We start from the raw sequence: 22,561 nt of genomic DNA on the forward strand, positions 1-22,561 counted from the left end.
CTTCAAATCATGGAATGGCCAGCACAGTCTCCAGACTTAAACCCCATCGAGCTGGTTTGGGATGAACTGGACAGAAAGGTGAAAGCAAAGCAACCTACAAGTGCAACACATTTGTAGGAACTTCTGCAACAGTGTTGGGAAGAACTTTCCGAACAATATTTGATTTCCATTGGAGAAAGAATGCCACGAGCATGTTCGGCTCTTATATCTGCAAAAGGTGGCTACTTTGATGAGTCAAAAATTGAGATTAAATTTTGTTCAACAAAACTATTCCATGATTTATTTTTTATCTGCAATTGTTAATTTGTTCAATGCTTTAATTTCAGAGAACATTGAAACATTAAACTGCATTAATTTCAGTAAAAACTGGAAAAATGGGGGTGTTCTAAAACTTTTGACCAGTAGAGTAGATTGTGTATATGTATATATATATATATATATATATATATATATATATATATATATATATATATATATATATATATATATATATATATATATATATATATATATATATATATATATGTCACCGAATCTTTACATCATGTAAAAGTTGTGGGTGGGAGGTTAATTATAATCACGAAGGATCCACTGACTTGTATGTTAGTTGGATTAAGGAATAGCCGCACGGAAGGTACATTTGTGAGTATCGTAATATTTGTGTGTGCACATGCACGCACACAGCTGCACTCTGCAAAAGTTTGGGTAAATTTCACTTTTGTGTTGCTATCCCTCATTAAACATTTGTGGGATATTAGAAGTGTGAAATATAGGTATAAAATAATTCAAATTTTTGTAAAAGTCAATTTAATATCACAGTTACCATTAAGTTCAGTGCTGTCCAACATAGATTTGGAAAATGAAAAAAGTTTTATTTTTGCTCTACAAGTTATATTATGTGCTCATAATACCCATTTACCACAAAGAAAATAGAGGGAACAGTCCGTGGATTTTTGTACAGGAAATAATAATAAATGATTAGGATCAGCACCAGTTTCATGAATGTGAATTCCAAGAAATTGCAGTAAAAGTTACAAATTAGTGAATATGAGAAATTAGTATTCATAAGCTCGTTCCCTGTTTGAAAGTCTATGATTGGGTTCAGAATAGCACCAAGAAAGCAACTTTCAACACAACTGTGTGTGAAGATGCAAACACTGAGAAGAAGGGCACACTGTGAAGAAAATAGAAAAGCTGAAAATCTCTGACAATGGTGTGAGGAACACTTTGCAACGCCTGAAATAAACTGGTAAGGTACAAGAGAAGAAAAGCTCAGGAAGACCCAGAAGAATCTCCCCATGGTAAGACATGCACTTGAGGTTCCTCAGCTTACACAAAAGAAGAGAATCAAGTAATCAGCTGACAAAGAAAATGAGAGCAGACCTGAACATTAACATCTCGTCCAGCACAGTCCACAGAAGGCTGATTTCAGCAGGTCTCCATGGCAGAGCTGCAGCAAAGAAACCACTGCTGAGACCACAAAGTAAGGCGAAAAGACTAAAATTTGTGAGAACACACTAAGATCACACAACTGAACAATGAAATGGAATCGGGTGCTCTGGCCTGATGAATCAAGGTTTAAAATTTTTGGAGACAAGACGCGAGTTCGTATGTTGAAAACCTGGATAACATTACGACATGCAATGTTTGCAGCCTACTGTTAAACAAAGGAAAGGCTCTGTGACTGTCTCGGGTTGTATCTCAGCTTTTGGTTGGTGTGGGAAAAGTTGTTAAAATCAATGGGATGCTAGCAAAAGTTGTACAAGCAGATACTGCAGCAGCATGCCATTGCAAGTGGAAATCGTTCAATCAATCAGAAGAGAACTCATTTTTCATCAAGATAATGATCCAAAACACACTTCCAATATAGTAAAACAGTAGTTGGAGAACAAGGTTATCGCAGGTGTGCTCCAAGTGTTAGAATGACCACCCAAGAGTCTGGACATGAGTTCCATCAAGGCCACATGGTATTGCTAGAAAACATAAGAACAAGAGGAATCAACTAACCTGACAGAACTGTGGAATGTACGATAGGAATACTTGGCACAATATTCCTGTAAGACTGGTTCAGTCGTATGCAGGAAGTATGGGTAAAAGAGTGATGGCACTCAGGAAAACAAAGGATGGACACAAAGTATTGACTGATGCTATAGAATTACACTGTTCTTGTTATTTGCTTAGGTAGTTTGTTTCGCATTCATTTATCAAGCCTGTTAATTTACAATAATAAACACACATGACTGAATTTTATACTTATCACTTATCAGTAAGTTATCACTGACAATTTGATGAATTTTTCAGAAAGTATGAATATCATTGGAATCACCCAAACTTTTGCAGAGCAATATGTATATGTATGTACGTGTGTGTGTGTGTGTGTGTGTGTGTGTGTGTGTGTGTGTGTGTGTGTGTGTGTGTGTGTGTGTGTGTGTGTGTGTGTGTGTGTGTGTGTGTGTGTGTGTGTGTGTGCGTGCGTGCGTGCGTGTGTGCGTGCGTGCGTGTGTGCGTGTATAATAAAACGTTTGAGATGGATGAGATCTACTCCCTGAAAGATGAATTATTGTAACGCAGTAAAGGATTGTCAAATAAATCTTTGGTTCTAAATAATGATGTAGCTTTTGAATGTCACAGTATGACAAGATAGATTATAATTATATACAAAAACAATGATTCTCATAATAAGCAAACTTTGTGAATAGTCATTTCACAGTGCATTGCAATCTTCCTTCTTTAGTGTAATTGTAAAGCTGTGTGAAAATTTCAACCCACAAATCAACATACACTTAAATTTCACAAATACATTCTTATGGTTCAGCACACAAAAAATCTTACAAATGGCTTAAATCGAAAAATGTTAGTTTGGACTATATTAAATATTCAAATAATTAAACACTCCAGAAGACAAAGATGTATGCCAAATCATAAATATAGATAATTTTGGATAAAATGTGAGATAGATCACTCTTCTCAATTGATTTCAGATTTTACGATTCATCTTGCACTTGCTCATCAATGTGCAACAATTGAATTAACAGAAACATTTAAAAGAGCATGTCCCACCTTCACAAGATCTGTCCTTTCCTCCAGAACTTACAATGTTCTGTGTAACTATTCCTAAATCAGAGTTGGCAGAAGACTGCCATCTCACATCAGGGTCTTGTGTACCTGCTGCTAGTCCTCACGTCATACATCTCTGCAGAGAAGGCAGTTTAGTGAAGCAAAGCAAGTGAGAAAGCAAACCAATTGCATTGAGATGCGTGCACATGAACACAGAAAGATAGACACAGACAGAAGGTATCCACAATGGCTTGGATATTTACACATTTTATTAGTGATGCAGGAAAAGTGGAAAGGCATTAAAATCTTGGTCAAGAACAGGTTAGTGGAATTAATTCAGGAGAAGAGGAGCAGCGAATATATATTAAAAACACAACTGGACAATTTGATAGGACAAGGGTTAAAACACTTGGAAGCGAGGTGCATGGCACAAGAGGCGGTTTGGGCCCTTGAATTAAATGTTACCTCAACTGCCGTACTCAATTTTCATAACAATTCTAATTTGTTTTATATTGCACCGAGATGATGTCATCACACCGACAGCCGATAATGGTATCCACAGGTGTTTGACAGCGATCAAAAACAAAATATATAAGCTCTTTTTCCCATACGCCATCACATTTGGAGTCGTTAAAGTGGATCGGGCAGAAGCGAAGAAAACCGAGGAATCGATCATGGCTTATGGGGGACTCGACAAGGCGGTGAGTGTATATTTTTACAATTAATGCTTTTTCTATGGTAAAGCTGGAAAGGAAGAACGAGTGGAATGACTTTCCGGAATTACCCCATTAAACTGTCGATGAGGGATCTCATCACAGACCACAAAAGCTGTGCAGACACACATGGTGAGGGGGAGATTGGTTTCAACAGTTACAGGGAGTCTGACTGCTTTTGCTCCTTATTTACACTTGTTATAACATTCAAATATATGACTTCTTAACAAAACAAAAAATCCAAAGTCCCCCCCCCCCACCCCCAATTCAACAAGCTTGAAAAATGATTAAGTAACATAACCTTCCCCAATAATGCAGGAAATCAACTGAAAAAAAAAACTAAAGTTCACTTATGAGAGAAAAAGAATGGAACTTCAAAAAGTGAGGACTTTTACCACAGGTGTTCAATGGCTGAGAAATACAAATCAAGATGGATTTCATCTGCCAAAATCACACACACACACACACACACACACACACACACACACACACACACACACACACACACACACACACACACACACACACACACACACACACACACACACACACACACACACACACACACACACACACACACACACGCACACACACGCACACACACCCCGGAATGATTCTTGCAAAAACCTTGGTATTTGTGGAATGGTTACACCTGGAATGGAGGATGGTGAAGATGAAGAACCTGACTATCCAAAGCAAATGCCAAATTGTTCACTTGGTGTTGAATGCATACAAAGATGCACAATAGTAATATTGTTTCAGTCTCTCTTTTGCACAGTCAAAAATGATGATCGCAAGCAATTTCTTATTGAACACACACACACACACACACACACACACACACACACACACACACACACACACACACACACACACACACACACACACACACACACACACACGCACACACACGCACACACACCCCGGAATGATTCTTGCAAAAACCTTGGTATTTGTGGAATGGTTACACCTGGAATGGAGGATGGTGAAGATGAAGAACCTGACTATCCAAAGCAAATGCCAAATTGTTCACTTGGTGTTGAATGCATACAAAGATGCACAATAGTAATATTGTTTCAGTCTCTCTTTTGCACAGTCAAAAATGATGATCGCAAGCAATTTCTTATTGAACACACACACACACACACACACACACACACACACACACACACACACACACACACACACACACACACACACACACACACACACACGATTCCATTGGACTTCAGAAAGACTACAGATGGGACGTCAGAGTTTACCCAAATAATGAACACGTCAAAGTGGTGAACCATGGCCAGCCCTTGACATTAAATAAAGCAAAACACCTTAACAATGGAAAAGGATGAATGGAAATTATTAAAAAAAACAGAAATTTGCACGATGGTGTGTGGGGGAAAAGCTATTTGGCTACAAATGGACATGTACTGCATCTACCTGAAACACATCCAGCAGTCATTTCCCCTCTCAGGTGAGACACAGATACTGGAAGGTGGGGATAATCGTAGCACAAAAATGAGATAAGGTGCATCTACAATGAGTGGCTTAATACAGGCTATTGTACAAATTGTGGAAATAAAATGTGACCCTGAAATGCAAATCGTGAAAAGTCCACAAACAGGTGCATTGCAAACGACAGTCCAGGATAAATGTGACGACAAATCACCGTACCCCAAACCATTAGCCTCTAAATCCCGTTTGCCATAATCCACTCCTCACGAGCCAGAAAAAAGTCCCTCAGCAAAAACAAACACCCGGGTCTTCATGCAGGGAGTTTGGTAGCAGGTGTGAAGGGAGGTTGGTGAGAAAGATGGCAAAAGAGCCGCACTTTAAGTTGGAAGAAGGCAGGTGTATGTACACAAAAAGCCGTGCTTGCAAATCCAGCCCAGAAGATGAAGCAAGCATCGCGAATACCAGACATGGATCTTTCGACCACCAACTGCCGGGGTGTGGAGGCACACCAACAAATTGATGGTGTTCACCTGCCAAGATTTCCATCCGTGGCAAATTGTTTGCATCATTAGAATACGGTTTTGCATTCAAAATAAGTTTTTGCTTTGATGAGCAACGGAGGATTTGGTTATCCGCACCAAATGAAATTTACCCATTACATTTGGAATGAAAGCAAATGATTTATCATTTAATGATGCGTGAGGGAAGGGTTGGGGGGAGGGAATAATCCATGACCCGACGATAAGTTACAGAGGATAATCCATGATGCAGGAAGCCCAGGGGTTCATAAAGCCTTCGCTGAAGGGTTGAAGGTCACACGCAGAGATGTATAGCCATCCAAAAAGGAAAGAAAAAGAGAACAGGGATGAGGTAAGGAAAAGAAAGTAAGCCCAAAGGGAGTGAGGAGTGGCCGTCTTCTCTTAGAGGTCAGAGGTCAATCAGCTGGTCGACAAGCAGCAACGGCCTACCTAGCGTCGATAGCCCTCCATCCGCCGAGCCCTCGCTGCTGTTTCGTGAATGATCTGTGAGGACAGTACATATGACCACATTAGAAACAAATTAAAGGTTCAGCATTGTAGTAAATAGGGCTCATGGATGACCAAACAACACTCCCTTGCCTGTCAAACTAACCCATACTATGGAATGCATGAGAAGTTAAATGAAAATATTTATTCACAAAGTTTATCCAAATGCATGCGTTGTCACCTGAAATTAAATTCCTTGGTCAGATATAAAGTGTTCTGCGTTTTCAATTACACTGCACAGACGTGTCAAAAGCCTCCTTAAAGTACAACAGTCTAGTCCCATTTGTCCAACATTCTCACATGATGACCAACATGGGGAGCTACATCGCTAGTTGCAAACAAGCACTTTCCAGTTTTTTGTTTTCTTAGGAAGTGGAAACCATGGATACAGCTTCTCATCCATAACACCCACAATTATGAGAATCATTGGGAATGTATGGTGTCAAAAATGATGGGAGGAAGATAAACATGAGCAGCAGCACATTGCACAGAGCATAATTTACTGTGTATAAATAAATAAACAAACAAATTAAAAAAACATTCAGAGCGAAAACTTGGCAAAACAGCACAAAGTAGAACGGCACTCAATATAGGGAATACCTCTGCCAGGTGGAACAGTTCATGTTTTGTATCCCACTGATGGGCTGGAAACGAACCAAAATCCAATCCACTTGTTCTTGTCACCTATCCAACTCATCCACCTTGTTTTGCCATAACTCATCCACAACCTTTTCAGATACAGTGATATATTTAGTTTTTGGCCAGATCTATCAATTTTTGAAACTAGGCCTGTGTTGACCTTTTGAACTTAAAATTAATAGATGGTTGAATTCAGCGACCCAACATGAAAAGGCTCTTTAAATTTCAAGTCAATCGGATGAAAATTGAGGATTTTAGAAAATTTGGCTCAAATTGGCCATTTGGCCTATGTGGACCTTTTTGGTCGAGCACATTTTACGAAACTTCAATGCGGGACCGTTGCAGGGTCGGTGACATTATTCTCTGAAAATTTCAGAACAATCGGTTCAGTGGTTTTGGCTCGAGGCGAGTGGACAGAGCAACACACAAACACACAAACAAACAGAGGCGATCAACATACTTGTCAAATTTTTTTTTTAATTTTTACCATGTAGTGAATGCAGCAGAGACCATGATGATATTTGTAAATTGTATTGTATGTACTCAAATATGCAGCACAAAAATTAAAAGAAGCTGGGCAGTTTTAAAAGTATACCATGACAATGAAAAACACCTAAACTGGGAAAACTGAGGATCATCTTTACCAGGAACCAGCTACCCACACTAAATAAGGTATATAATGTTAATTTAAAGTGAAGTTCAACTTGTGTGCGGAAAGCAACGATTGGATCGTATGTCGGTGATGATTTTAATGAACTATGTTCCACGATGTGCTCGATGGACGTACTCGCATTCCACTACATGCTCACATCTTGTTGAGGAGGCAGTGTTTGTTTAGACTGTGCAGTGTGCATACATGTTTCATGGGAATTTGCTCCTGTATGGATCTTTTGCAGATTTTCATGGATGGAGCAGAGCTTTTGCTTATGAGATGGGTCAAGGTTGCATCTCACAAGCACACTCTGATAAATATATATATATATATATATATATATATATATATATATATATATATATATATATATATATATATATATATATATATATATATATATATATTGTTGTATAATTCCGCTCGCCGGCGTGCGAACGACCGCGTCTAACCAATAGCGGTCGCTTCGCCCACAGAACGGACAATCCAGTCGCGGCTTTCCGGATCAACGCCGGAAACCAGCCACGGGTGTGCTTTTAACCACACCACAACCTTGTCCACACTCTACCCGCACTACAGGGTCCGATCGCCAAATCTTCGATTTACCTAATTATTCACGCGGATAGGTTACTGAGAGATTGTACCTCAACAGGACTGCTTGGAAACGAGCCGCAAGAGCAGCTTACTTCCATTTGGGATAACCGAGCGGGGTATTATCGCTCAGTCCCGTTGGACCCGATCACTTTACCGGCTATTTAAAAACGAACTATATTCCGAATGCAAGATGGGGCACTTCAATGAGGGAATGGACGCAACGAAAAGGTTTGCATTCACACAAGGACATTTATTATAATAAAGCACGAATGCAATTAAACAAGGCAAAAAACGTATGCAATTATACAAGGAACAAAAGCACGACAAAAGAACTACAACCGTCTATAGTCTATATGAAATGCAATGCAAACATCTACAGCACACAAAGCACTTAACAATTTCCTACTTATTAGACGGGCCCACAGACACGTACGCACACACACACCCCAGAAATGGTGGCAGGGGCCTTTAATAACGAGCTCAAGCTCGGAGGACAGGTGAGCTGAAACCCAGAGCCGATCTCGAACCTCTCCACCTCGTGTGGTTTTGAAGTTGTTCGGACCGGGGCTCCGGCGAGAGCGAGCTGGATCCAATCGCCATGAGTTGAGATTCTTCCCGAGCTCCCACGAATCCTCTCGCGCTTCTCAACACGTGCTGGTGAAATGAGGCGCCGATCCTTCCCGTGGATGCGTTGCTTCCCCGAGGAACAACCTCCATGAAGAGGTCGATGAGTCGCACCAAGCCGGGAACCAAAATGGAGAACAAAGATCTCCACGAACCAAGAAGAAGAAGCCACTCGCAGCTCGAGCTCGAGCCGAGCAACCAGCTCCACTCTCTTCCAAGCAAAGCAGCTCGAAGCAAAAAGCTCTCCCGAGCCAAGCAGAACCCGAAGCTCACTGAGCCAGCCGAAGCAAAAAAAACTTCCGAAGGCCTCAACCCTAACCCAAGCCAAACAGGACCCGAAGGTCTGCTGAACGACTCCCCTCAACTCCCTTCTCCAACTCTGCCCACGAACAAAGAAAAGATCTCCTCTTATCCTTCTCCTGCCCTTCCCCCGCTCCCGGCGTGACTCATGCCCTCGTGCTCCATCCCCCGCTCAGCCACGGGTGGGAGGGAGTTGTCGACATCATGAGTCACGGGACGGCTGGGTGGTTCTTCCTCTTTGCAGAAGAGGGGGAGGGATGTCTCCATTGTTCGTTCACTAAGTATTAAATCGATCCGCAGCGCATCTAATCGATTTCTGAACATTTAAACAATGAAAGGTGAGCTATCTAGGGACAAGCACTTATCGACATCGCTGACGAAAGGAACCTGCATGTTGTGTGCAATCGAATTCCCAAATTCGTAACAATATGTACAGTATATATAAAGTCATGCGCCGCTTAACAACGTTCCGGGCAATGACGGATCGCATATACGATGGATCTGCCAGCTCTGAAAAAAAAAAAAAAAAAAAAAAATAAGTAGCTGAAAAATTCCTATCGCCGAGTGATCTAGCCGACGTCGCGCTGTCAGTCGTATAAAAATAGCACATACAATTATGTACGCTGTGCAGTACATAATACTTCATAATAATAAACGACAGTGCGGCTCTGTTACAATGCGATCGTTGAGGTCCATAAAATGTCCGCGAAAAAAGCAGGGTCGTGCTAAATCGGGATTCAAGGAAATCGGCTTTCAAACTGAACCAATGTTTGCACGTTTACCTTCGAGCAAGTAAATTACCTTTGAATTGAAGAATTCCGTGAATAAATTGTTGTTAGTCGAAATTAAAACACATATTTCTTTTTGGTGAAGCTTTTCATGTTGTTAAAACAATCACACTGTTCCGAAAATATATATCACAATTGACAGGAGCTCGTTTCTTCATTTCTAAATTATAACATCGATGCAATGATTATGTATTTATAAAATCCAAACGCTATTTATTCATCTTTCTAGAATCGATTCGAGAGGAGATTGTAAGCTGCTGCTAACAACACCGATGGCCATCATGAACAGCACAAAGGTAAAACTAACGAGTCTTCGTCTCTCTTGGATGCATGTTACAATTGCTGACAGTATTCAGTACAGTAACATGCTGTACAGGTTTGTATCCGAGGAGCAATAGGCTCTACCATATAGCCTAGGTGTGTAGGTTTGTGTAAGTACGATGTTCGAAAACGAAAAAAAAAAAAATGATGTTCGCACAATGATGACGTCGCTTTACGACGCGTTTCTCAGAACGTAACCCCGTCGTTAAGTGGCGCATGACTATATATATATATATATATATATATATATATATATATATATATATATATATATATATATATATATATATATATATATATATATATATATATATATATATATGAATGTTGAAATGAAAGCCTTCTTTTTCTTTTTCTCCAAAACAGATAAAGATCATCAAATGAAAAAAAAACAGATACTAACAGCAATCATTCCACCATGGTGCATGTTTATTTATCAACATAATCACCACTGCGGTCCACACGTTGCTCCCAACTTTCAAGTTGTGTTGTGATGCTGTCATGATATAACTGCGTTCTGCTGACTTAACGTGTGCCTCAGAGGCCTTGGCATCATCGCTGGAAAAAAGAAAAAAAAAAAAGAAAAAAGTTCTCCACCAAGGTGTTCCTCAAGTTTGGGGAAGAGATGAAAATCTGATGGAGCCAACTCGAGGCTGGCGATCCTATGTGGCGGTATTCCGTAGACAGTCTCCTCCTCTCAGGATCATCATGGCACACCAAATTCATATCCAGTCACCCCAACTCTCATCTTCAGCACTTCATATCCCTGACAAGGTTGTGCCCTTTGTCAGCTTGACTAACGCAGCACCGAGACATCTCGTGTGAGAATCACGAAACATCGCACCCAGTGGTGGGAAGAACTAATGTGCAGACTGTGCTTTGTTTCATTCAAATATATTTACCCGTTTTGGAGAAAAAGAAGAGGAGGCATTACCTTTCAACACGGCCTCATGTATAGATCAACTGCAGACCCTCTGCCTCATCATGAATGAAAAGAGAAATTAGGTTAAGGGGCTGTCACACCTTGACGTTTTAGCCAGCGTATGGCAAGGTCTCAAAATGTATGTAAAACGCTGGCGTACGCTGAAATATTGATGTTTTTAAAAAAAGTTTTGGGCGTATAATAACGTGTTGGACGTATGCATAACGTATTAGTAACATACACAGAACGTTTCAGTCACATATAGATAACTTATACCAACGAATGCTGAGCGTGTTGGCGGCGTTCACAACCTATGCCCAACGATAGTCTAACTTATGCATAGCGCGGCAGCGTATCGCCGACGATCACGTGGCGTAAGCTATTAATAGGCTACGGCTCGACGGTTCAAATCATAACCGCACTAGACATTGAAGTGTGAAGCTGCTGTCACACCTTGACGTTTTCGCCACCGTATGCCGACGTATGAAAAATTTGCCGAACCAAGCTGGCACACGTCGAATACATTATGGGTAAGTTTTGTATACGTTAAGAGTACACTGGCATACGTCGTAGTACGCTGGCATACGTCGTCATACGCCGAGTACGTTGAGAAATTTTCAGCATGTTGAAAATTTCTCGACGTACTCGGCGTATGACACACGCTCCGCATACGCTGGCCATAAGTTGTAGGCACGTTACGCGATCGTTGACACACGTTACTTGTACGTTGCTCATTAGGCGAAACACGTCGAGGTAATGGTTAGCGTACCCTAAACTTATTTCTAACCTATGAGTAACGTGTTGTAGGCACGTGACGCGATCGTTGACACACGTCAACACACGTTATTTGTACATTACTCATAAGTCGAAACACGTTAAGGTAATGGTTAGCGTCAGTGTTCCAGACTCCCTGGTTTTTTTTTTTTTTTCTTCGGTATGACGGTGATATTGACACTTCGATTTCAAGTGTGGTTATAATATAATATAATTAATAGGCTGCCGCTCAACGATTTAAATAATAACCGCACTAGAAATCGAATTGTCAACATCACCGTCATAGCGAAGAAAAAAAAAAAAACCAGGGAGTCTGGAACACTGACGCTAACCATTACCTTAACGCGTTTCGATTTATGAGGAACGTACAAGTAACGTGTGTCCACGTGTGTCAACGATTGCGTAACGTGCCTACAATACGTTACTCATAGGTTTGAAATAAGTTTCGGGTACGCTAAACATTACCTCGACGTGTTTCGACTTATGAGTAACTTACAAGTAATGTGTGTCGACGTGTGTCAACGATCGCGTAACGTGCCTACAACTTATGGCCAGCGTAATGCAGAACATGTGTGTCATACGTCGAAAAATTTCAAGCATGGAAAATTTGTCTAACAGCTCGGCGTACTACAACATATGCCAGCATACTACGACGTATGCCAGCGTGCTCTGAACGTATACAAACTCACCCATAACGTATTCGACGTGTGCCAGCGTTTTAGCCAAATTTTTCATACGTCAGGCATACGCTGGCTAAATCGTCAAGGTGTGACAGGGCCTTTAATGGCTGATCATTAGGCCCAGGTTTGCATTCTGTGCTCCATGTCAGACCCGCAACATCTTTGGCTTTCGAGTCATTGCCTCATTACATCAGTTCCCCAACTTACATGACATCATGAAGATATTGAATAACTTTTGCATAACCTCATGCAACCACCGAATGAGAGGCTTGAGTTAACAGCATGCAGAATATTAAAATGAGGGATTAAAAATTAACTATACATGCAGAATATATATTACAATTTTACACCAACACCACCAAAGGGAAGTGGCAAGAAAGAATGACAGGCTTGTGATGACTGGGGAAAAATAATCTCAAACACACAAGACGTACATGTGGTACATGGTTTTGAATCGACAGTAACAACTAAGAGAAGCAAACCAACAGATTGACGAGCAAACATTTGTTCCTGGTGCTGTGTCCCCCTGAAAATAAATGTGAAGTGAAATTACAATTGTGTAAACACCGAATATCAGAAATCTGTTTATTGATGGAAGTCGTACTGTTTTCATCACTGGTGTTCTTCTTGGTCCATTAATAGATAAGACGCACGTTTCTCCACTTACTGGGACTGTTTTTACGTGCTGGCAGTGGAATGGGATCAAACTCGGAATCTTTGCTTTCGGAGACCTCCTCGTCGCATCGGACCACATCCGCTATCAATGTGTCAAGGATTGTAGTTACGGCGGATGTGTTATTCAAGGAAGCAAGGAAATGAGGACGGTGGAAAAGAAGAAATATTTTAGTGGAGGGGTTAGTATCAAACAGCAGACTTCCAAGTAAGTAATACAAGTTAAATATAAAAAAATTGTCCATCAAAACCTCGATTGGAATGCACGAAGTAGAGCATTCGTGTTTCAATCTGTATAAAATGCCACTTCGAGGAAGACAACTTGCCTGTCTCTCAATTGTAACATCAGTTGATCTGTGGTGATCTGAAGTGCTAGGTAAAGGTCGAAGACCACCCTTCTATCCTTAAGCTAGGTACTCACCATTTCCCGCCTTTCTCGCTATTTCTATCAAACATCCTTCCATGTCTTCAAACTTCTCCGCAACTCAAACCACATCATTCCCCATTCCCTTCATGTTCACAATGTTGTTTCCTAATTCAACTACCCTCCCCACCCCAATAACTGACCCAAAGCAAAACTGGGAGTGAAGGAAAGGAAAGGGTGTGGGGGGAGGAAGGGGTGGGGGCAGATTAGTAGAAAAGAAATAATGTTGTAAACAGGATTGTCCAAATTGCTTTCCTCTGGTCCAAAATAAAAAGTTACAGCTCACTACGTTACCCGGCAACCCGTTGCTCGGACTGGCGAAGGGGTCAGCAGGAAGCAAGATATCAGACAGCAAAAGAGGCATCTCTGGCGTTTTCAAGCCTTGAATGAGCTTTTCGGGGATGAGGCTGCCGGGAGCTCGAGTGCAGGCCGAGGTCGGGCAGAGAGTGGCCAGACCTAGCACCAAGCCGGCAGGATGCCGAGATAAAGGTACAAGCTCACCCCGACTAGCAAACCAGCATAGTTTGTTACTCAAGATAGTTACCAAGCCATATAAAATGTTTAAAACGATTGCACTGCATGCCATCACCCAAAAGGCATTGCAAAGCAGCGAAGCACATAAAAAAGGAAGAAAATACAGCAAGAACTAAGATCGGCAGACATGCGAGCACATGCACACAAACATACGACAAAAGAAAAAAATACACCCAATACACAACAACAACAACGATTAACCTCACAAATGAAAAGTTCCTTCACGATTAGCAACTTGGAAAGTAAAAATGCACAGATTTTGCAGAAAATAAACCACCAAATCAAACTGCAATCAGCAGAGGAAACGAAGGATCATTCAAAGTATTACATGGGTTTTCCTTTACCTGGCTGCTCAGAATTGGGCAGAAGAGAAAAAGGATCAGAAGTATCAGCAAAGGAAGAGGAAGGAGAAGGAGAAATTGAAAGCAGCAAAGGACAATCTGCAGCCGCCAGATCTGCAAACAGTCAAGCCGTGAAGACAGACGGAATGAAAGTGAAGATAAAGGGTTACCTACTGACATTCTGTCTACCTGAAGACCCAAAAGAGTGACATAACACCTGTGACACCAACATTCCGTTTGTTTTAGGCTTTACACCCAAGCTTGCATAACAGCACTGCTGTTCATAAAATGTTTACAAAAAAATAAAACAACAACATTGCCAAGTATTGGTACCAGCTTACCTTGGGTTGGAAAACCTGTCATTTAGTAGCTTTGGGACAGTTGCAACCTACTGGATAAATCCTCAAAATATTTCTGAACATTTTCAGTACAGTACTTCCTTTTTGGGATTTTTTTTAATGTCAAAGGCTCAAGTGTCACTTGTAATTATAAAATAAATCTGGAGCCAAGTCGATAGCACACCATTGCAAATCCCCACACTTCCCACCTAAAGAATAGTTTGAAAAGATTGCAAAAAGTTCCACAAGGAATGAACGAATATAAAATCAAATATTGAGTTAAAAAAAACAAATAACCTCTTTTGACCCCTGTCTCCCGAAGTCCACATGCCCTGGGGCATTAACCCAGGTCCCAATCCCCCCCACACCCCCACAAAGAAAAAAATTGCAAAAAATTGTGTGTCCTCCAATGTTGATTGAATGTACAAAGTTTCATTTTAAAATGTTTAAAATGTGCCCAGAATTGCATTTTTTTGGCATTTTACCTTTTGACCTCACCCCCTTGGCCCCAGGGGTGGGGACAAAAATGATACTGCTCTCACACATTCTTGCCATGTTGTGATCATAACTACCAAGTTTGGTGAATTTCTGTACAATCATTCAGGATGACATTACGTGACGGATAGACGGACAGAGGGAGCCGATTACAAAGTCACCCCCCCCCCCCGACTTCTTTTATTTTTTTTTAAAGTGTGGGGATAACAATGCCGAGTCTCGTCGGGATATATAGATAATAATAGATCTGAGAACCTTTGCAGACTCACTCACTGACATGTAGCACCGTTACAATAGCTTTCCGTGTTCCTTTGGGAACATGCGGGGCTGGCAGGTCACTTAGTAAATTCATACATACCATATATGCCATGTAAAACAGATCAGTGCTGTGTGTGCGTGTGTGTGTGTGTGTGTGTGTGTGTGTGTGTGTGTGTGTGTGTGTGTGTGTGTGTGTGTGTGTGTGTGTGTGTGTGTGTGTGTGTGTGTGTGTGTGTGTGTGTGTGTGTGTGTGTGTGTGTGTGTGTGTTACAGATCTGGAAACCATTTGCATTCAACATACAGATGTCCCAAAAGTAAGTTATGTTGTTAAGTATGTGTGTCGTCAGATCCCCTTCCTTTTGTCTAGTGGGAGAATCAAAGGCGTGCATTGCGATTTCTTTTTAGTTAGGTTATTAAATCTTTACATCCAACGAACAACCAACAACCATTCCATTCCCCATCACGATCCACTACCCACCCGCTGTCTACAAGCACTCTGACTTGTCAAGGCAGGGTCTTGTAGCCGTTCCTTGCCACTTCCACCAACGTTCCTTCCACAACCGTTGTAACTCTTGCAAGACGGCCTGTGCAACATTGATACTGTGACTCATCAAATATGAACCCATGTGGCAGACTGGCTGGGGTTCCCCGGCAGGGGCCGTTGCGGCGTTGACACTGTTACTCGAGTGTGGGCCCGCGTGGAGGAGTGGCTGGGGTTTCCGGCAGGGGCCAAGGCCCCGCCCCGGAAAGGTGGGCCGTAGGACCTGTCCAATCAGAGGCGGACAGCGAGGTGTGTTCACCAAGGCCGCTCCCTGCTGAGGGAGGTCCATAAATTCCCGAGCACTCTCTGAGGCAGGTGGTCTTTTTGAGGTCTTGGGGTCTTTTGGGGGTCTTGGAGAGTTTTTGGTGGGCGTCGAGGCGGCAAACCTGTCTCTGCTGGCCCTCTACGAGGAAGGGAAGAGCGACCCTGACCCCCCTCCGTGGACCCCGGGCATTCACCACCCGCGCTCCTCCACGAACCTCGAGTCCCACATGTGCGACTGGGGACCAAACCAGCGACCATTGTCAGGTGCCGCATCGCAGAGCATGCCCTTCCTCCGACGGTCAGGTACACCACTGAACTCTGGCCCCCAGCGTCTCTCTCCACGGCTGCAAGGGTCCAATTAAGACTCTGGGTTTCTTTTCATTTTGTGTGTGTCTGCGTGTGAGCCAGTCTTTAAGTAGAACCGAATAAGTGTTTTTAGATCATTGTGAATGTGCATGGCTCACAAAGTGGGTACACATACTGTTACACAAAGGGCAAAAAAAAAAGTTTAGGGAAACATGAAATGCAACCCATTATGTTAATCTGCATGTATTCAAATAGCTAAATCTAAATTTTTTGACCTGCCGCATGTCCGGTTTTAAAGTTACCACTGAATATATAAAACGCTGTAAATACACATTAGAATTTCGAGCTTGGCATCAGCGTTATGTACGGAATCAGATGAAAAACACAAAGTAAATATTATATTTTGGTATAAGAAACAGATAATTTTTACTCTGCCTTTTTAAACAGGCTCAATATGTGACAGGAAAAAGAAAAAACAACACATTTTGAGAGAGTCCGATGTTATAGATTACGAAGAAAACACAGACGAGTTCAGTAGCAAAGAAAACCACACTTGTAAGCGAAAAATAACGTTAAAATCGAATCTATTTCTTTCGAACTTTTGAAAATAATCATTTCAAACATGAAAAGAAAAACATATTTCTTACCTCTCGGATTTTAAGGAAGCACCAAAAAATTCTCGCATTGGTTAAAATGAAGAATTATCAGACAAATGCGAGTCACCTCGTTCGGCTCGGCATCCTCACACTGGATTCGTACATTATGGCTCTTGCAAAGACACGGACACGAAGACAAATGCTGCGCTCCACGGTGAATGGAAATTTGCTGACACGCTCGCGAGTGCCTATTATATCCATCAATTGGGGAAGTTTGCAAGACGGCAAGATTTTCTAATGCTAGCGTTATTTGCGTCTGGCAAGAGATGATGATTCGTACATAACGGAACTGACACGAAAATCAAGACTTGCGGTCCGAATTTTATTTTTCTGATCACAATTTTGATCTAAATTTGTCTGCCGTTAGACTCTGTAATATTTGCAAGAAATTAAGGGAGATTTGGAATAAAAATCATATGAAACATTATCAACACTGGACTCCTTATTTTTCTCGATGCAGTGGACATGAAGCGTTATGTACAAATCCATTATTTCTTCAGATAGGGTAGATGCCAGAAAACCCGAATTGGGAGACAGAACATCATCAAAACATAAAAGAGACGCCAAAGTTCACATTCTGAGTCACCACACTCAAAATAACTGTCACATAAGAAACATACAGTAAAAAATTTTTTTTTACCAATCAAACTGTAACATTTCTAAGGTTACAATACCCATATTCTGTTGCTTTAATTCATCTTTAATAAAACACGGAAATTGAGGGTATGATATTGCCGGTTTCTACAGGTTCCCCAAGATGTCCACTTTCATTTCTGACCATTGATGGTTTGTCTAAATACCTCATAATAGTTTTATGTGGAATTTCCCACAAACATACCACAGCATACCCACTTTGTGAGCCATGCACAAATACTTCTTGCATATTCGCGTTAAGTCTTGCTTTGTGTTTTCATTTACTGTATATAAAACTTGTTAGAAATGCTCCCAGTCCGTTTCCGTCCCTTCTTGAATTGGTCCAGCATGGTTCGGATCTGAGGTTAGGCGGGGTTTTTATCCCCGACAATCGTTAATTTCAGCCGGCACGGTTTTGGCAGTTTCCGCTCGGCTGCAACCAAACCGGAGTTGGAAGTCGGTAGTTAGAATTACCGCAGTCGGTAGTGACCCGGTTCGAGCAAGATGTGCCGAGGGCGTGGTTTCCCCGGTAGTCAAAATCGTGTAACGTTCAAAAAACACCCAGTTTGCTATGAATGTTCGCTTTCCATCAACCATTCTTTTTTTTCCAATTTCAGTGCCAACTCACCCCTCTCACCCCTCACTCTCAAAGCAACCATCACACTCTTCTCCCTCCAAGCCCACCTCTCACCTCTCTCAAAAACTCCCCCCTCACCTTTCTCCCTCAACTCTCCCCACTCACCCCCTCACTCACCCGTCTCAAAGTCCCCCCCTCTCATCCACAAAGCTGCCCCCTTCCCCTGCTATCTTCCATGTCACCCCCCCCCAACTCCTCCAATCTTCATCTTCCCTCTGCTCCTCTCTTATTACTCCCCACTGTGCCTCATCCCATCACCACAGAGCCTTTTCTCCTCATAATCCAGCGCTCTCCCCCAAACTCTTCTGAAATCACCCACACTGTCAACAACTCTCTCTACCTTCCCCATTCTCCCTCGTCTGATCTTTCCGTACAGGTTGCCACTGACAAACCAGACAATCTGCTGAACAGAAAATTTTCTCCCTCAAGACGTCTCTGACCCCCTCGTTACTCTGTCCTCCGGTATGACAGACCTGAGCCTCGTCCTGATGGAGTTATTGCTCGCTTCATCAAAAACTCTTCTCCACACTCTCCATGCAATGCCCTCACTCCCCCACACCCCCAGGAATACCTCTGGCTACAGCTTCCCCTACACACCCACCTCATATGTGTTGTACAATCCACAAAACAGTGATTACCATTTACACCTCACTCGCCGAAAACACGGACTAACTTCTATCCTCTCATCCCAACTCTCTTCCTCATATGTGGGGACTTCAATTGTCATCATGCCATTTGGCTGGGTATGGGTACCTCTCTCACTTGCCATGGCACTTCAGCAAGATTTCTACGACTCATTGGGACTGACTCATTCGGTCAACTTCCCGAACTGGAACTCAAACAACGGTACTGGACCTGTTTTTGACCAATTTCCCTGAAAATATCTGTTCTTCCTCTGCAAAAATCCGTTCATCTGACCACGTGCTTTTCAAAGTGGACATCTCTCTAGCTATTATTGGAGAACCACCTCAGCGCCGTCAACTCTGGCATTTCACTCAGGCCGACTGGCAGGGACTTCAAGCAGCCATCAAACTTCTAAACTGGTCTCCCATCTCGACTTTCTCCGACATCAACTCATCCTGGGAATTCATTCAAAGAAATTTGCTCTCTCTCATGCACAGATTTATCCCATCTCATCTTCAGTTATCATACCCTCCCTCCTCCTGAAGGTACACTGAAGCTTGTGGTGAGGCAGTTGTAGTGAAACAACTTGCCTTCACCACACAGAAGGCAAACCCAACTGAGGGTAATCTCAGTTCCTTCCACAAAACTCGGAACAAGTGTGTGTCTATCCTCAGGAGAGCCAGGAAATAACATTTTCCTAATCTCAAGTCTGAACTCTCAAACCTCTCTCCCACCTCAAAATCCTGGTGACATCTAATTAAGTCTGTTTCTTGTGTATGTTCTACCTCCATCCCCTCCTTACCTCAAATGGCCGCAAAGCTGACAATGCATGGAAAAAGGCTGAATGCCTAAACTCTGTGTTTGCTTCTAAAGATTGTGTCCCAAACCCATCACTTTCTGTACCCACCTTACCCAGTTACACCCAGCTGTTCCTGGACTCTTTGTCCTTTTCTTCTGACAAGGTGAAGAACTTGCTACAAACCTCGACTGATTCTGAAACCGGTCCAGACGGCCTCAGCCCACGTGTCCAAGAACCTGCTCTGCTGCTCTTGCTCAGCCTCTCTGCTTATTTCCAAACAGTATGGCAGATGATCTTGAGCGAATGAAATGGTGAATAGAACAAAGATTATCACTCTTATCTGCCTAAAAAAGGTGCAAAAACAGTTCCCTGCAACTACAGACCAATCAGCCCTCTCCCAGTCATCAGCAAGGTTATGGAATCCATCATCGCTTCAGATATTAAATCCTTCCTCTTCTCCAATGGCATGATTTCTGATAAATTTAGATTCAGACCAGGTCACTCTACCCTGGTCTTGCTGCACCTGCTTTCTCAACAATGGATGGAGATCCTCAATGCCAGGCGTAAAATCAGAGCCATCTCCTACATATATCTTGTGCTTTTGATACGCTCTGGCACCCCGCCATGTTCACCAAACTCTCTTCCTATAGTTTCCAAGGACATCTCCAATCATGGCTCGCAGATTTCCTATCTTGTCACAGCGAGCACGTGGCCTTCAATGGAATTCTCTCAACCCCTCTTCCTGTCCAGGGTTTCCTCACGGCAGTGTGCTGGCCCCTGTGCTTTTTCTGGTTTTCATCGATCATCTCTCCGACTGTCTGGAAAATCCTCTATCTCTTCGCTGTTGTCTCCAACCTCTGCCGTACCATCTGTGATCCCTCAGATCGGCAAGCAGCACTCTCTTCTCTCTCTGTAGATCTGGATAAAATCACGAGCTGGTTCAACACTTGGAACATGTCTTTCAATCCTGACAAATCTCATACACTCTCCAAAAGGACTGTCTAGAATCCCCCCCCCCCCCCAATCTACTTTCTCAACAATCTTCTTGAAGAAGTCCTTTCATTCAAGCATTTGGGTCTCACCATCTGCCATGATCTTTCCTGGGAAAGCCACATTTCCAAGCTGGCCTCTAAAGCCAGCCATTGACTGGGCATCCTCCATCATGCAAAGTACTTCCTTGGCACACCTGAGCTTCTGACCACATACAAAGCTTTCGTCCATAGCCTGATGGAGTACTGCTCTCCCCTCTGGGCTGGTGCTCCCGCCTCTCACCATTCTTGGCTTCACGCTGTGGAAACCAAGGCATTTAGGATCATTGGTATCTTCTGTGATGAGGCTGAGTCTTTGGGTCTCTGTCTCTGTCTCTCTCCAGGCAAGTCGGTGATTTTTCTGTCTTCTACGAGGGTCATTCCATGTCAAATCATCAAAGAATCTGCCGTCATCTCTCAGATTTTTGTAAAACTTTGGGAACCAATTGGGACCCATGAAAAACGGCAAGAACTCAAATATTTTTGCTAACAGCCTCTTAATTGGTGAGATACAGACGAACGAACTTTGGACTAATTAGCATGACGTCGCGAATTCAAATGGCCATATCTCTAAAAGTATAACACCTCAAGAGCTGGTTTTGGTGTCATTTTAAAGGTATTTTCATGCCCTATGAATTTGTTTGGGCAACATTTTCCTACCTCCAACCACAAAAAAGTTATCACAAAATATAAACTTCAATCGTGAATCCCCCAAAAAATGTATCCTTCAAATTTCCTCAAATTCATCCCAGAGGTACCTTATGATGTCAAGAAGCTTCCACATAAATTTTGTGATGGACACTCCAATAGTTTCTGAGATATGAGCAATAATGTACATGTACGTATGGCATATAGCTTCGAAAATCAATGAAAGTTGACCCGTGAAGCTTCCGTCCTGCTCACGGAGGGTTAAGTGACCAAAGACAATGGCACGTCATGATTTTGCACAGCACGAATAGTCCCCTAACAAAGCAGGTGCTTTTAGGTTTTACGGCAGTGCGATTCGAGAAGTGTTTGCAGGGTTTTGTCGACTATTACACTGCATTAAGTGCTACAGTGCATATTTTAATATTGCATGTTTACTTATAGTCAGACCTCTGTGCAAGCCACCCTGGTTAAAGCAAACCCATGCTTATGACAGTTGTGACATCGAGAAGATGTATTCAACAATCTTAAATTACATCACAAACGGCCTGAAAAAAAAGTACGATTATGATTACAAAAGTACAAAAAGTATGATTAATGAAAAGTATTCATGATGGACCCTTCCAATAATGTTCGGTTACCTGGTTTGGCAATGAAGGGGATGGCACCAAAGAGGTCCATCTGGGAAAGAGGCCTTGTCTGTGGTGGTTTCAATCCAGGAATGAGGCTATCTTCAGGCATTTGTGGCAAACCTCCTTGCTTTCCCAGGCCTGGATTGAAAAGGTGACAAATGTTCAAAGCCCAACATTTATATCCATTATGAAA

At 42.2% G+C, this 22,561-nt stretch overlaps 1 protein-coding gene across 8 annotated transcripts in view; it reads right to left on the reverse strand.

Annotated features, from left to right (window-relative positions):
• The window catches only part of LOC147027221 (AP2-associated protein kinase 1-like), a 186,925-nt gene that overhangs the window by 14,270 nt on the left and 150,094 nt on the right, over nucleotides 1-22,561 (reverse strand). Inside the window, exons 15-19 of one of the 8 annotated variants that reach the window (XM_085883462.1) lie at nucleotides 22,378-22,506; nucleotides 14,516-14,626; nucleotides 13,932-14,093; nucleotides 13,209-13,298; nucleotides 6,191-6,244 (exon numbers count right to left, since the gene is read on the reverse strand). In XM_085883462.1, the coding sequence (XP_085739588.1) occupies nucleotides 6,191-6,244; nucleotides 13,209-13,298; nucleotides 13,932-14,093; nucleotides 14,516-14,626; nucleotides 22,378-22,506 (546 nt within the window). The remainder of the gene's footprint in view (nucleotides 1-6,190; nucleotides 6,245-13,208; nucleotides 13,299-13,931; nucleotides 14,094-14,515; nucleotides 14,627-22,377; nucleotides 22,507-22,561) is intronic. The other 7 variants (XM_085883464.1, XM_085883465.1, XM_085883463.1 and 4 more) reach the window with 7 other exon arrangements.

Source organism: Eptatretus burgeri, chromosome 5, assembly GCF_056783735.1.
Source record: "Eptatretus burgeri isolate ZD-2024b chromosome 5, Ebu_testis_v1, whole genome shotgun sequence".
In the NCBI taxonomy this organism is placed as follows: domain Eukaryota; kingdom Metazoa; phylum Chordata; class Myxini; order Myxiniformes; family Myxinidae; genus Eptatretus; species Eptatretus burgeri.